Genomic DNA, 15,353 nt, shown 5'->3' with positions numbered 1-15,353 from the left:
TCATGCATTTCTCTTGAGTGCTAATGCTCACTGGAAAGCTGGCAGCATTGATGAGTTGAATGTTATGCACCTTAGCTGTTTTATTCGTTGAAGACAGTGTGTGGAGTAGTTACATCTGTTTTTGGGTGAATCCGGCAGCTGTAAGAATGGCCTTTGTCTCCTCAGATGACATGAACTGGAATGCTTTGGAATGGGATCGAGCAGCAGAAGAGCTTACTTGGGAGCGAGTAAGTAGGAATAATTTTCTTGAGTTATTTCTCTCTGGTTTGTACTTAATGATATGCAGTATTGCTGCAACAAAATCTATCTGGGATATATTTGAGTACTGTTGTTCAGTGTGAAAACTTCAGTAAGAGGCTTTACTGACCTAGAATTAAGTCAGTGGGTTAAAGACAAGATATTATTATTATTACTACTCCTTAAGCATCAGAAAGTTATTTCTTTGATTTGCAGTGCAGAGACCTTTCATAATCTTCAGCTGATTGGTCAGTTTTAGAAATGAATTGCAGCTTATATTGAGGATGCTACACCATGTTAACAGCATATAGGTGGTATATAGTTGAGTACTTCACTTTTGTAATCCTGGAAGTACCAATCAAACTAAAGAAAAGAGGAAAACGGAAGTTTTTATTACATACTTCATTTACATATTTGTAAAAGATGAATGCATTTAATAAAAAATGGAGCGAGTTAATGTAATGTTGTTTTTGTTTTGTTCATGGGTCACAGCTTCCGTAATTAGACATGTGATGTATGCTATGATTATTTTGTTTACCATCACCACTAGTGTCCAAAGCAGGCAGCTGTAAATCTGACTATTCTGTTTCTAGGTTATGAGACAGTTGTTGCCTTGAAAAAAGTCTAGAAATCCTCTTTTCATTAAAGGGATTGTTGTAATTTAAACTCAAGAGGCAGTTCAGCACCACGCAGCTGCTTCCTCACTCTCTTCTGTTGAGATGAGAGAATTGAAAATGTAAAAGTGCAAGAACTCATAGTTTGAGATAAGGACAGTTCACTAGGTAAAAGTAAAAGCTCCAAACACACAAGCAAGGCATGACAAGGAATTAATTTGCTATTTCCCATTGATAAGCAGGTGTTCAGCCACTTTGAGGGAAGCATGGCTCACTACTTGTAATGCTTTAGTGGGAAGATAAATGCCATCACTCTCGGTGTTCTCCCTCCTTCAACCTTTTTTGCTCCAGCCTTTACTGCTGAGCACGGTGCCATCGGATATGGGATTTCCCTTTAGTCACTTGGGGTCAGCTGTTCTGGCTGTGTCCTCTCCCAGTTTCTTGTGCATGCCCAGCTTCCTTGCTGGCATGGCAGTATGAGAAGCAGAAAAGTCTTTGGCTCTGTCCAAGCACGGCTCAGCAACAATTGAGAACATCGGTTTGTTATCACAATTTTCATTTAAAAAAAAATAAAAAAATCCAAAGCACAGCAAAATATGAACCTCTACAAAGAAAATTAACTACTCCAGACAAAAACAAGACAGAGACAGGTCATGATCTTTTTATGTAGCTAATGGAAAGTTCTTAGCTTTGAAAAAAAAAAAAACCAAAATCTATTTGATGAAAAAGAATATAGGTACACTCAGATTTCTCTACTCTTATATTGTATATGCCAAGAGGGGAGTCTTTTTATTTTATGTTCTAGGACATATTGTTGAACTAGTGAAAAATAACTCTGGATGGCTCTCTATGAATGTAGAAATCAATTTTAGCAAACTCTTACAATATTTTCTGAGCCTATGAGCTGGTATAGGCAATACTGTCGTTACTGTTTAGCAGGGTAGGTTTTCCTGCTGTTTTATCTTGTGCAAATAATCTTCAAACCTTCTAAGTTTTCAAAAATACATTTGCATCTTGGTTTACTTTGTAAAATATGTTCAGTTTTAATATCTTGAAACTTAGCACAACACCCTGAACAAATTAATATCAAAACTGCCATTTTTCAGCAGCAGTATTATGAGTCAGGACTAAAACAGCAGACAATCCTTGAAGTGTGGAGACAAGGAAGGTTTTGGAATAGGTATTGTATTTTTGGCAGATCTGTGGATGCTTCCTGTAGCAGCTGTAAGGAGTGATGGAGGATTTGTTTCCTGTAAACCAGTTTTGTTCTAAACTTAGTAGCACAGAATATAGCAGCATTATCTAGTTACTAATTGCTTTTATGCCCCGAGGGTAGGATGATATTCTTGCAATTCTTTAAGTGAAACATAAAGTAATACCTTGCAATTAGGAAGACAAAATTTGCATCTATTTTTTTTAATGCTGTGTTGTTCAAACAGTTTTAAACAGTAGTTCAAACGCTAAAATCTCTCATAAACATAAAATCTTCATTGATTAAATTCTTCATAGTGTTGGTAAGAAGTAGCCTATAAATTAAGCCATTACATTATCAATACGTTTTTATTAAGATAATTCTACATGTATGTCACTGCTTTTCATCAACTGCAGTTATACACAGTATTGAATGAGAACTTAGTTACTACCATTATTATCAAGAATTTGTCTGAATAAATATATTACTTGTATTTCTCTGAGTGAATAAAACCAATTTTCTTATATCTGCAGATGCTTGGGCTTGATGGATCTCTGGTTTTTTTAGTAAGTACAATCCTGCATTTCAGAAACTCACATAACAGACTTGTCTTTGAGAAAACTGGCCTTGTATTAGTTCTGTTTGAAGTCTGTAATTTCATTTGATGTACATTTATAGATATAAATTATATAGATTTTCATACAATATAATGACCAAGGAAACCATTTTATTCGGAGTTCCACAGAGTAGGGTGCTCTGTGTGGCATCAGCGGTGTTTCTTGGCTTTGAGTTCTTTTGCTATCTGTTATTTTTATTGGTATCAATAGGAAGTCTTTTTTAAGATCTTAACAAGAGTCAGTCTGCCTATTGCAGGGCTTATCTTTTAAATTAATTCCAAAGTTTCTCTGGTTTAAGAAAATTTAGCAATGACCTCCTTAAAAGTTGGCTTTTTTGGGCTTTTCTGTGAAGAGACTCATGGTAATTATCTCCCCTGAAAAATTGCTCTGTGTAATGCATGTCGTGCAGTGGGCTTTGTTAGTGTTTATTTGAAAGATTCTCCCCGCTGCCCATCCTCTCTAATTGTTGGGGATGCTTTGGCTTGAGGGTGAGGAGAGGGACAGTGAAGAGTCAGCGGCAACAAAACTTTGACCCATCTTAGCTACATTTATCAACTGCCAGATCTCCTATTTTAAAAATGGAAGCCCTTTATATTTAAAGGGAAAGTTCTGTCATGCTGTTTTTGAGCAGTATCATTTCTGCTTTATCTCCGGTCTGAAAGAAACAGATTTCTTAAATATGAATGTATTTATTAGATAGTGTAGTGAATAAATGTCTCATGTTCAAAGCATAAGGTTTTATATTTCAATGTTGTGTCTCATATTTAGTGACATTCATGTACTGTTCTCTTGTCTTCTTCCCTTCTTCCCCCCGTTCTCCTTGCAGGAACATGTCTTTTGGGTGGTATCTTTAAATACATTGTTCATACTTGTGTTTGGTAAGTGTCATTTGCTCTCAGAGTAAAAAAATAATTCTTTGTAAAATGATAATGCAGCTAAATTTTAAGGCTGTTGGCTCAAAGTATGTGTTGGGACTTTTAAAAAGGGAACCACAAATGAACTAGGAATATGAATAATAAAACTTCAGTGCTTCTAGCTTTGTCAGTTTCATTCCTTTAAGTGAATAATTTTAAAAATAGGAAATCTAGCAAAAGCTTAATGATGTCAGTCAGCCCTTAGGAAATAGTATTTTTGGAATACTGCTGAAGGAGGGAACTTTTTGAGTTTTATTTGTGAGCAATTGCAGCACTTGCAGAAATGAGTCTGGGTACTCTTATAGTTCTGCTTAGGTACAGTCAATTGCTTCCTCCATCAAGAATTCAGTGTTGGAGATCAAAATCAGGAGAGAGTGGAATGGAAACGAGAATGTAGCTGAGTGTGTAAAGCTGTCAGAAGTCCTTCCATTCTCTGTACAAAACAACTACTGAACAATTTTCCTTACTTCACGCTGCTGAATTAGTCTGACTTGTGTTTTGAAAATGGTAAATTCCGGTCCTTGGTGCATTTTACATTATTTTCCATGCGCCATTTTAGAGATAAGGAAACTGAACTGCAACTTTAAATTCTTGCAACATTCTTTGAGCTCCAGATAGGAATATTTCTATGTTCTGATTGCCTGTGTAGTTAGAGCTGGGAAAATCTCTGGCATAAACTTGTCAGTCGTGACTAAAAAAAAACCCAAAGTGCAGGCATGTAGTTTAAAATCATATGAAGCCTAAAAGAGAAGATTCAAGTGCCTTGCTTCTTTTAGGTAGCAGTGAGCTCCCCCTTAAGAGGTCCTGGAATTTTTATTTTTTATACTTACTGCTTCAAGTTTAGCCTGTACTTGCATTTTCCTCTCTGCTCTGACAATAGAAGGGGACATCAGTTTAAATTTAATAATAACTAAGTACTATGCGTAATTAATAAGGTAATTATTAGTGTATAGATGTTGTTTTACAATATAGATTACAATTACAATTTTTACAGATCAAATAGATTACAATCTTTATGATTTTTTTACAATAGTTCTTGATTGAGTTTTCCAGGTGGGAAAGTAACAATAAAAAAAGGAATGACTTGCTAGAGTAAGCGAGCAGGAGATATGGAAATTTAATTTGTATATCAAGCCTATTTTTAGTATCTTTCCTGCTGAGTAATACTGCTTAACTTACAATTGCCAAATCTCTATTAGTTATCTCAGCCCTGGTGAGTTCAAATGTCCCAGGAAGTACTTCAACAGTAGATAAAACAGAGGGAAAGAATTTGGAACCTTAATTACTGGTCCAAAAGTTCTTCTGTGATGTTCTTTCCAACAGGTTATTTACATTGACTTAATTCATATGTTCTGTAGCTTGTTATAAGACTCAAGGAGGAAGTTTATAACGTTTACATTGAAAGGAATCTATTAGAAATTCTTGAAGTTATTAAAAAGGAAAGGTAGACTGTGCACGGTCATCTCATAAAACACTCAAGATACAGCAGTGTAGCTGTTAAATCTTGAGTGTGCTGTCTGTAATTACTGTGGATTTTTCATCTGACTGCTACTTGTTCTCGCTGGGCATGAAGAACTCAGCGCCTCTCATCCTTCACAGTACCTGCTAAGCTCTTTGAAGAGGATTTGGATTAAGACTTTCTAATCGTTGGTTAAGATAGCACAGCTTAATGAATCTTTCAGGTTTTGTTTTGGTTTTGTTTTTACACTTTGGTTATATGAAAATGAGGAGGAGAGAGAAGATTATCAGGCTTTTTGAGGGTATATTTAGACCACAGTAGTCCCCAGAGAGGATTGTTATGATATAGGAATAATAAAGGAAAAATGAAAGACAGCAGTTACTGCTTCTCTTTTACTTTCTTATTGCCTCCCTCTAGTGTTTTAGGATAGAGAGCTTGAACTCCTTAGTCTTTTGTAGCTTAGAGAAACCACAGAATGAGCTGAAGTGACTGGCTGATAAAATTGAAAATACACAGGTGTCCAGAAGCAGGGGAAGTACTGTGTTTTTTCAGTACATTCCTTCTGTGACCTCAGAATGAGGGAAAGTTATCAAGAATTGTGACAGTTCTTAATACAGTAGTTGAGGGTGGAGGTAAAAGCCTTCTCAGTTTCTTCCTATGCTTCAATTGGAGTGTTGTCTCTTCCCCTCATATTTAGGTCTTTCATTTTTCATCATCATGAAAGTTAGAGCAAACTAAATCATTAGTAAAGTAACAGGCTCCTTCAGCAGTATGTGTATGAGATCAGTATCAGTCTTGTACATAAGACTGGAAATTTGATTAATTTCCCCACAGCTACATGAGCTAAAAAGGAAAAGTCCAATCTGGTATGTGCAGTTTTATATTTGTAGTCCTTCAATGGGAGTTCTAATCCAACTTTCAGCATTTTTAGGATAGTGGAATTACAAGGCAAACCTTTGTACAGAGTTGTTTGTTTTCTCAGAATTGATGAGAAATAGAATGATTACCATGTTGTATAACATATCCTGCAAATAAGATTCTGATAAGCAGTTTTCATGGCTTTTTTTTTTTTTTTCTTTCTGCTTAACTTACACAGCATTTTGTCCATACCACATTGGTCACTTCTCCATTGTTGGCCTGGGCTTTGAGGAATATGTAAGTACTGTTTAGTACTTTCAAAATGTAAAAACTGCCACTATTTATGTAATCACAATATTTTTGTAGTACTTTTCCACTTCTGTTTGTGATTAGAAAAGCGACCTGAAGAGTCGTTTTCAAGTGTGCTTTCTTCCTTTTACAGAAAATGCATGTATGGTGTTTTTTTGTATGTGTGTTTCTTAAAAGCACCTTGTTCCTCATGCATTCTTTGTGTATTGGGTAGTTTTCATATCTGGTATTGAAGGCAAGGGAGTTGTGTAAGGTAAGGTTTCTTCTTTCATGTATAGAGGTAAATGATGGAAGTTGGACAGGACCTGTGTGTTGGACTCATGAGGATCATTGAGTCCAACTCCAGGCTCCACAGAGGACCAGCCATACCCTGTGCCTAGAGGGTTGTCCAAATTCTTGAAGTTCAGCAGATTTGGTGCCACGTCCACTGCCCTGGGGGAGCCTGTTCCAGTGCCCAGCCACACTTTAATGTGAAGAACCTTAATAAAATTGTCATTCTTCTTGAAGAGTTGAGATTTTGACTCTATGTTAATTACATGGAATGATGGCGTAGCCTTTTAAGAGATTGATTAATCTTCCCCCATTGTTTTTTTTTTTCCCCCTAGGTTCAAGCATCTCACTTTGAAGGTCTGATTACAACTATAGTTGGATATGTTCTGCTGGCAGTGACTCTAATAGTTTGTCATGTATCCTTTTGTCATTAGTTACCTGGTTCAGGTCTTACATGTGGGTTGTCTTTCTGGAAATACTTTGGAGATGCACAGAAGTGTTGCAGGTGTACCTGATTTACTGTTTTCCTTTGTGCTTTCAGTGAAATTAGAAGGAAATTTTTCCTTAGTTTTCTTGGACCTTTTAAAATTGTCAGTGGGACTGCATGCTTCAGATCTCTTACACACATTTAGTAGGACAAATTTGTAGGATATTAGGAGATTGTACAGGCATGTTTGAGTGCCTGTAGATAACTTTTGAAGATCTACCCGAGATGACAAGTAAAGATCCTCTGATTATTTGTTTATTTATTTATTTCCTCCTCACCATTCTTAGATGTAACTGCAGAGTACATAGTTGCAGGATTTTGAGAATGGGACTGTGAACAGACCAAGGACACAATAAGAAGTTTATTCAAATCTCTGCTCCTGTCAGATCTTTAGTGTACAGACTGATTTCTCGTTTCTCTTTCTGAAATACAGAGGCTTTGCTGCAAGCATTGCTTTCAGATGTTAGCCTTTATTACAGAGAAAAGTAACAGTGGATTTTTGAAAGGTAGAAGATCACGGGCAATTAGTTCACACCCTAGCAGCTTCTTTTTAAAGGAGTTGCCTCAACTTCAGTTTAAAGAATGAATATTTGTTAGCAGTTTCCTCTTCAAGTGTACGTACACAAATGTTCAGGCCATGTTGTGCCAGTGTGCAATGCAGTGCAAGTGTGGTAATACGGTTGATGGCATGTCTCTGTTTTGCCTCCTAAAAGAAAATGTTGAAATTGGCCTGACAGTGCTGTTCATAGCATGTGCTTTTCAAAGGCAGTAGTTTCTCTGGAGAGAAATTCTGGTTGAATGCTTCAAGGTAGTTTATTATCCCTATTTTAGATTTACATTTTTGGAGGTTACCTGGCACGTTTGTCTCCCAGATCCACAACCGATTTTGAAATAGAGAGCCCTGGTAAAGACTTGTTTTTTAATTTTTGTCTTTTATGAAAACTTCCTGTAGATAAGGCACATAACAGTGTTCAGTATTAAACTATGAAATGCTGGATTGATTACAAAAAGTATTTTTCAGTATTATTTTCTTGACAGAACTATTCAGGGTTTGGCAGCGCTTGTTAAGTTCCAGCGATCACGTCGTTTGTTAGGTGTTTGCTATATCGTCGTCAAGGTAATCCCATCTTTTCTATAGCAAAACAATTCTCTATCAAAATTTGCATGATACTTTTCTTAGCCATTTCTGTTAACCTGCTGAGATGTTCTTTTTCTTTTTCTCCTGAAGGTTTCCTTATTAGTTGTTGTAGAAATTGGTGTGTTTCCTCTCATCTGTGGCTGGTGGTTGGATATATGCTCTTTGGTAGGTATGAAAATACGGGATAAAAACTTTTTCAATGGTGTTTGTAGTCAAACAAAAATGTCTTGATGAGAATTGTGATCAGAGTTGGATAGCACGCTCCTGTTTTTATAAACACAGTATTTCTGAAGTGAAGGGATTGGAGTGGATGCCACCTGATGCTAATTTTATTTTCCTTTATGTAACTTAGTACAAGACTGCTGTGATAACAAGCTTATGGCAGACTGGTGTACTGAATAAATTTCTTCATGGTTTGTTCTGGGAAAAAGCGATTAGTTTTAAGTGGAGAAAGTTAAATTTATAGCTCCACTAGTGCTATAAAGAAATTGTTTGCTTGCATCACAATGCCACCCTGCTTTATAACTTCTTTAATGTATGTAAAAGATGGAATTCTCTCTGTTGTTGATCAGAAATTGATTTCTAATTGCTGTTCTTAATGTAAATTTTAATAACTGTTGGGGTTTTTTTGTTTAAATGCTGTAATTATAGATTAATGTGAGACAAACGTTTAAATGTGAAGTATTGTATATGCAAGATAAACAAAATGAGTAACTGTGAAAGTTCATCATTGTTTTTTTTTTTAATTACTTTTAGGAAATGTTTGATGCCACTTTAAAAGATAGAGAATTAAGCTTTCAGTCTGCCCCAGGTACCACAATGTTCCTGCACTGGTTAGTTGGGATGGTTTACGTCTTTTATTTTGCATCCTTCATTCTTTTACTGAGAGAGGTAAGTTGACAAGGGCAAGATTGGTCTGCTATGTAGTTGAAGCTTGTGTGTTGATGTATTATATCTTTGGCAACTGGGTGTTGTTTCCTCTGTGTTTTGTGTGTAGATTGGATCTCAGTGCTATTTGGAAAGGGCCATGCTGGTACGGACTTTAGTGGAAAATGATGATGTAGGGTAATATTTTACAGAAGTTGCTCAGAAACTAATGGCTCCTGTTTATTTCCATGGAAACTACAATAGATGTGAAGAGGACAGCACTGTTTGATAGAGCAAATTGTCAGCTACAAAACACCATTTTTCATCAGTCACCACCATTAGCATGCATTTTTGCCAGCCATGAACAATAGCCTGCATGCCACACCAATAAAAATCTGCACCAGTGGAGGAAACTCCACTGTTGCCACTGCTGAAACACAGCACCCACTGCCTCACCGTGCTCACATCCACTGTTTGGTCTCCATTTATGTTCACCAAGTGTCATTGAGTATCAGTGGGTGCCGTTTTCTCCACGTGGAGAAATGCAGTGAAACTCCTTTGCTTCATCTGCACTGCCATGTCAGGCGCCACCATTCTGTCAGACTGCTCCTCTGCTGCCATCTGTCGCAGAGCAACAGAATGGAATATTGGCAGGAGGGTTCAACCTCTACTGCCATACCAGCAATGTCCACCTCTGATGTTTTGGGCCAGTGTAATAAAATAGGAGGTATTGCTTTTGGAGCAGCAATCATACTGTAATGTTTCAATTGAATAATAATCTTTTTTTGTGGGTGCTGCCTTCAAATTAATAATTGAAAGCTAAGCTTGTAATTGTTAATTGCTTCTTTATGCTCTATGAAAATACTTTCTTATTCTTTCCCTGTTCAATGTTGTTATATTTTATGCCACTGTTATGTTTAAACGTTTTTTTTTAATGCAGGAATGTTATGCAAAATGTAGAACATGGAATTCACAACTTCATGTTTGTTTCCTGTTTTCCACTTTAGGTATTGAGACCTGGTGTCCTATGGTTTCTCAGGAATTTGAATGATCCGGACTTTAATCCTGTGCAGGAAATGATTCATTTGCCCATTTATAGACATCTCAGGAGGTTTATATTGTCAGTGGTAAGAGCTTTTGTCATGTATTTCTTTACTTTGAAAGAAAATTTATGCAAAACTATATAATTTAAATATTTATGGAGAACTGTTTTCACCGTGAAGGTGATCACATGCTGTACCTGGTTGCCAACAGAATCTGTTTCTTTGAAATAATGAAAACTCAACTGGAGAAGGGAATGAATAAGAGGTTGGGTGAATGGATGATTGTCACTTGGCCAGAGCTAACCCATCATACACAAAAAACATGTTGGAAAGATGGATGGGAGAGTAGGGTTGGTTGATTCTGCTATTCAGACTAACATGGTTGCTTTCTTTTCTGTAGATTGTCTTTGGATCAATTGTACTGCTCATGCTCTGGCTTCCTATACGCATCATTAAGTATCTACTGCCTAACTTTCTTCCATATAATGTTATGCTCTACAGGTAAGCATTTCATTTCAGTAAGATTTTTCTCAGTCTCTCAGTAGCTAGAAAAAAGTGCTCTTTGAGCATTAAAATGGCATTGTTTGGTGTGTTATTTTTGTTATTTTGTTGGGGTTTCTTTGTTTGCTTTGTTCCAATTGAATCAAACTTTATTGCCTGTTCTCAAAATGATGAAATATCTAGGTGCATCATTGAGTTTGTCAAATGAGGATCTGATAAGAAAAATAGAAGGCATTTTGTAGAAGTTCCATAATGATAACAGTTTGCTTTCTGTATGCCTTCAAAACAGTTTTCTCTTCAGCCTTATGACAGGAGAGCTACTCTGTTTATTTTTCCTGGTTACTCATTAAATAAAAATGGTCTGTAGATGCATTTTTTAATAGTAAGGGTATTTTTCTGTTACTAAATAAAAGTTGAATCAGCAATGATTAAAGCATATGAAAGAGCAAATTGGATGGTGGAATAACCCATTTCTTAATATTTCTTCTAAAATTTCTTGTGAACTTAAATGCCTAAAGTGCTTAGAATAGTATGCAAGGAAAAATGTTCATTTTTGTTCTGTTGATATCCAGTATAGCTTTTATTGGTTTTGTCAGTATGATTCAGTGTAAGAGTTTACTAACAGAATGCTCCTTATGTTTGACTTTCTGCTCTTCCCGTTTCTAGTGATGCTGCAGTAAGTGAGCTTTCCCTAGAGCTCCTCTTGCTGCAGGTGGTGCTTCCAGCTTTGCTAGAACAAGGGCATACAAGACAGTGGTTGAAAGGTCTCGTACGAGCATGGACTGTTACTGCTGGATACTTGCTGTAAGTACAGAAAGCCAAAATCAGCTGGACACAACGCTTGTAGTTTAGCCTCTTAATAAAGGCAATATGCTTTCAGGAGAGTTATTCCAGCAAGTAGCTTGAACAGTTCTTTCTGTGTTGTTGTTTTTTTTTTTTTAATAAATAATTTTTGAAGAAACTACTATAGTGATTTCCTATGGGTGTTACCTCTTTCTATGAAATTATATTAGTCTTTGACAAGTACTGCCTTTCGTATGCTATTACAGAGTTTGCTTAAGAAAACTTTTACAGAAGTCTGATTTAACAAGTTGTTAGATTTCTATTAAATGCAAAAATGAGGTGTCAAAAGAGCATTTCTTGTCTCATTCATCAGAAAATAAGGTTGATTTTATTTCTGTTAATTTCTTAATTCATCTTCAGAGTGGATCGACATTATCCCACTATGTCGTGTTCATCTTGGATCATATAAATAGAGTGTTATTAGGATTAGGAGTTATTACTGGCTAAGCTTTGTCTGAGACTCTGTGAATGAGAGACCTTTTCTTTCGTTGCAATCTGAAATATGTTGTCAACTTCTCATGAGGACCTTACCATCTCATCCTTAGTTTGCATTTTCAAGAGTTATTTTTGGAATTGTCCATGTTTTGGTAGCATTTGAACACGGTGGAAGAAGTTCAGATGATGACAGAAATTGCTTTGCTCTTTCCGTTGTTGCAGTTGCTAAGAACAACTGTAGAATATTTCTGAGCAGTTTTAGGTGAGCAAAGATTAAACTATTTTCCTCAGCTTTCCTTAAAATAGCAAGCAGTACTGTGAAAATGCTTTCATCATCTGGCATTAGACTATCTACATGCACCTTTTCCAATGAAAATTCTGCTGCAGCTGAGAATAATTAACGTTCAAGATTTATTTGATATTGAAGTATACAAGGAATATGAAAGGCATGCTTCTCAGATAGACTGAGTGATTCTGGGATTGATGTTCTTAGGAAGTTGTGAGCAGGCTTTGAACGACTTAAAATCTCATTCATATCAAACAGAACAAAAACAAAAATTTGACTGTTACAGAGACCTCCATTCTTACCTACTTGGTGACCAGGAAGAGAATGAGAACAATGCAAACCAGCAGCCTAACAATCATCATGCTCGCAATAACAACGCCATTCCAGTTGTGGGAGAAGGTCTTCATGCAGCCCATCAAGCCATACTTCAACAAGGAGGACCTGTGGGTTTCCAGCCTTATAGGAGGCCTTTAAAATTCCCACTCAGGGTAAGCTATATCTAATGTATAAAGAGAAAAGGGAAAGGCATTTTAAAATTAACTGTGGAGGGGGCTTGGATTTTGTTCTGCAAGATTCTGCCTACACATTATGGGAAGTCAAATGGTGAGTCACGTTTTGTATTCTGTGCTTTTATATATTTTAAAAATAAACTTTCATTTTATTTTCACACGTTAGTATTTAATCATTTATTTTTGTCAGCTTCTTCCTGTGTTACTTATTCCTACATAGACTAATTTCTCCCCAGCATTCCTGTAGTTACTATTTAGGTTGCATTGATCCCAGGCAAGTCACACCATACGTTCCTCAAACGGAGCAGTTTTTCTGAGTGACAGCTGCACTCCAGTTGTCAACTTCTTTGGTTTTCTTCACGTTATTTGGAATCCTTAGCCCTAAAAGATGTTCTGTGTGCAGAAGGTTATGTGGCTGTCTCTTGGCATGCATTTTGAGTATTGTTGAATCATCCCCCTTCACAAAGGCTACAGAATCACAGGGCTTCCCTTCCTTTAGGCAGTGTTGAAGATCACAATCTAGAGATGAGACTGATCTTTGCTGTCTACGAGTCTCATCGAGAAAAAAGTGTTACAGATTTAACTTAATCTGTCTGTTGTGATAAGGTGTTAGTTTTCCCACAGTAAGCTTGTTCCTTGCGTGATCTTGATGAAGCAGAACTTCATACCACGTGATGCTTAATGGCTGTAAACGTGATCACAGAGCCACCAAATATGATGTTATCTGCTGCTAACATAATCTGAGGGCACCTATAAGAACTTGTTACCAAGTTTTTCCACGTAATATAAAGTCACTGTCTTGCTTATCCGACATAGAGAGCTGGAAACCTTTCAAGGTTAATTGAAAGTCATTGTGCTAGTCAGTGTAAAAAAGATTATTTTTTTTTTTATGTCATATATCAAAGAACTTTGGTTTTGCTGAATTCAAATCTTAACTTTATACAACTTAACTTTATACAACTGACAAAAGCTCTTAAAAGAAATACATAATACTGTACATGTGCTGCATGTATGGTGGGGGTAGGCCTCGTAGCCCTGAAACATGAGTTGATATTTGAGCAGCAGACAGCAGAGGAGTTTTGGCTCAGCTGCTTAGAAAGAAATAAACAATTTCTCTTTCCTCTTCCAGATATTTCTTTTGATTGTTTTCATGTGCATAACATTATTGATCGCCAGTCTTATCTGCCTTACCTTACCAGGTAAGTCTATTCTTGTAAAACTGTAACATGAAATAACCCAGAGAATAATGCTCAATAATGGCAGATGTTTTCAAATCACAGCTTAAAGTTAAAAGAAGAAAACATGGAGAAATCATGTCTCATTTTGAAAGGTACATCATAAAATTATAATAAAATTTGTATGATTGAGGTAATAGTTGTATCTAAACAAAAGCTCAGTTGAGAAGTGATCAGTATTTCCTTTGTTTAGATGTATGGGGATTATTTATGTTTTGAAACACTTTGTAGCAGAATTGAGAGAAGAACTGAATTGATCCTCTTACATTTGTTTTGCCTTTTAGAGAAGGAAAATATGTATGGGCTGTTACCAGAACTTATTATGCTGTCTTCCTTATTTAAATATTCATCATATCAGGTCCCTAGGACTTGATATTGATGTACGTCCCACCTTCAAATATGTATGAATAAATTCTTTTAACCAAATGAAATCTTTTTGTACTTGTTTTAAAGAATTTAGAACAAATGGGGACTTGTAAATTTGTTTGAATTTCAAAATCTGGCTGCCATAGTACTGTGTCATTTTTGCCTACTTTTATTAGTGATCCTAATGTCAGTATTATCAAGGTATGAGTTCTGAGTTTTGAAGTGGTTTGAATAGTATTATGTAAAATAATTCCACTGTAATACTAATGAATTGAAACTCTATTTAAAAAATGAAATGTAACGAACAAGTCTTAGTATTTTGTTCAAAGAGCTTGACAGTGAAATAACCCATACATCACTCATAAGTTCAAGCTTATGCACTAATATGTTATTCCTTTGAATAATGTATTCAAAGATTACTAAAGATGGCTATTTAGGATTTAGCAGTGCTGCATGCAGTGTTTTATTATGCAGTGGCTCAGATTGCACTGTTGGTGCAAGTACATTTTAGAGAAAAAAACTTACGTATTTGACATCATCTACCCTGCTATTTCTGTAGGGCTTGCACGTCTGTGCCTTTTGAGCATAGTACCAAAATGCTGTTTGATACTTTGTAGCACTGAGAATTAACAATGAATGAAGTATTTGTTAGCATTTTTCCTTACTATATCAAGAAATATTACTTTATTTAAAAGTGTTTGTGTTTTCAGTGTTTGCTGGCCGATGGCTAATGTCATTTTGGACGGGGACTGCCAAAATTCATGAACTGTATACAGCTGCTTGTGGTCTTTATGTCTGCTGGCTGACTATCCGAGCGGTGACTGTGCTGGTAGCCTGGATGCCACAGGGTCGTAGAGTGATTTTTCAGAAGGTCAAAGAATGGTCTCTCATGGTGAGTCTTAAGAAATATTTTTACTGAAGTATCAAGAAAAGCTAGCAGACAAAACTTGTTTTTTCATTTTTTTTATTTGCCGGTTTTGCACTGTAACTTGTACTGCATTTTCCTTTTTCTGACTTAGGCAACGTGTGGAGTTTACATTCCTATTGCATAGGCTAACTCTAATTTTGGAAAGCAGTTTAGCACAATGTTAAACAGTCAGTGGAATGAGTTTGCATACATATAGGAAAACACATGTACATGTAAACATGTACGTATTCACTATACAGTATGAA

At 36.2% G+C, this 15,353-nt stretch overlaps 1 protein-coding gene across 2 annotated transcripts in view; it reads left to right on the top strand.

The window, feature by feature from the left end:
* The window catches only part of MARCHF6 (membrane associated ring-CH-type finger 6), a 42,110-nt gene that overhangs the window by 17,827 nt on the left and 8,930 nt on the right, over window positions 1-15,353 (top strand). For both annotated transcript variants that reach the window (XM_052703897.1, XM_052703896.1), the window contains exons 8-21: window positions 166-227; window positions 2,577-2,609; window positions 3,487-3,538; window positions 6,130-6,188; window positions 6,806-6,886; window positions 8,006-8,074; window positions 8,186-8,260; window positions 8,852-8,986; window positions 9,970-10,089; window positions 10,406-10,506; window positions 11,173-11,310; window positions 12,357-12,558; window positions 13,709-13,778; window positions 14,891-15,072. In XM_052703897.1, the coding sequence (XP_052559857.1) occupies window positions 166-227; window positions 2,577-2,609; window positions 3,487-3,538; window positions 6,130-6,188; window positions 6,806-6,886; window positions 8,006-8,074; window positions 8,186-8,260; window positions 8,852-8,986; window positions 9,970-10,089; window positions 10,406-10,506; window positions 11,173-11,310; window positions 12,357-12,558; window positions 13,709-13,778; window positions 14,891-15,072 (1,379 nt within the window). The remainder of the gene's footprint in view (window positions 1-165; window positions 228-2,576; window positions 2,610-3,486; window positions 3,539-6,129; window positions 6,189-6,805; window positions 6,887-8,005; window positions 8,075-8,185; window positions 8,261-8,851; window positions 8,987-9,969; window positions 10,090-10,405; window positions 10,507-11,172; window positions 11,311-12,356; window positions 12,559-13,708; window positions 13,779-14,890; window positions 15,073-15,353) is intronic.

This window comes from Tympanuchus pallidicinctus, unplaced genomic scaffold, assembly GCF_026119805.1.
Source record: "Tympanuchus pallidicinctus isolate F22 unplaced genomic scaffold, pur_lepc_1.0 scaffold5, whole genome shotgun sequence".
NCBI classification, from domain to species: domain Eukaryota; kingdom Metazoa; phylum Chordata; class Aves; order Galliformes; family Phasianidae; genus Tympanuchus; species Tympanuchus pallidicinctus.
Note: the sequence above shows the minus strand (reverse complement) of the source record. Positions and strands in the feature narration are given on the sequence as shown.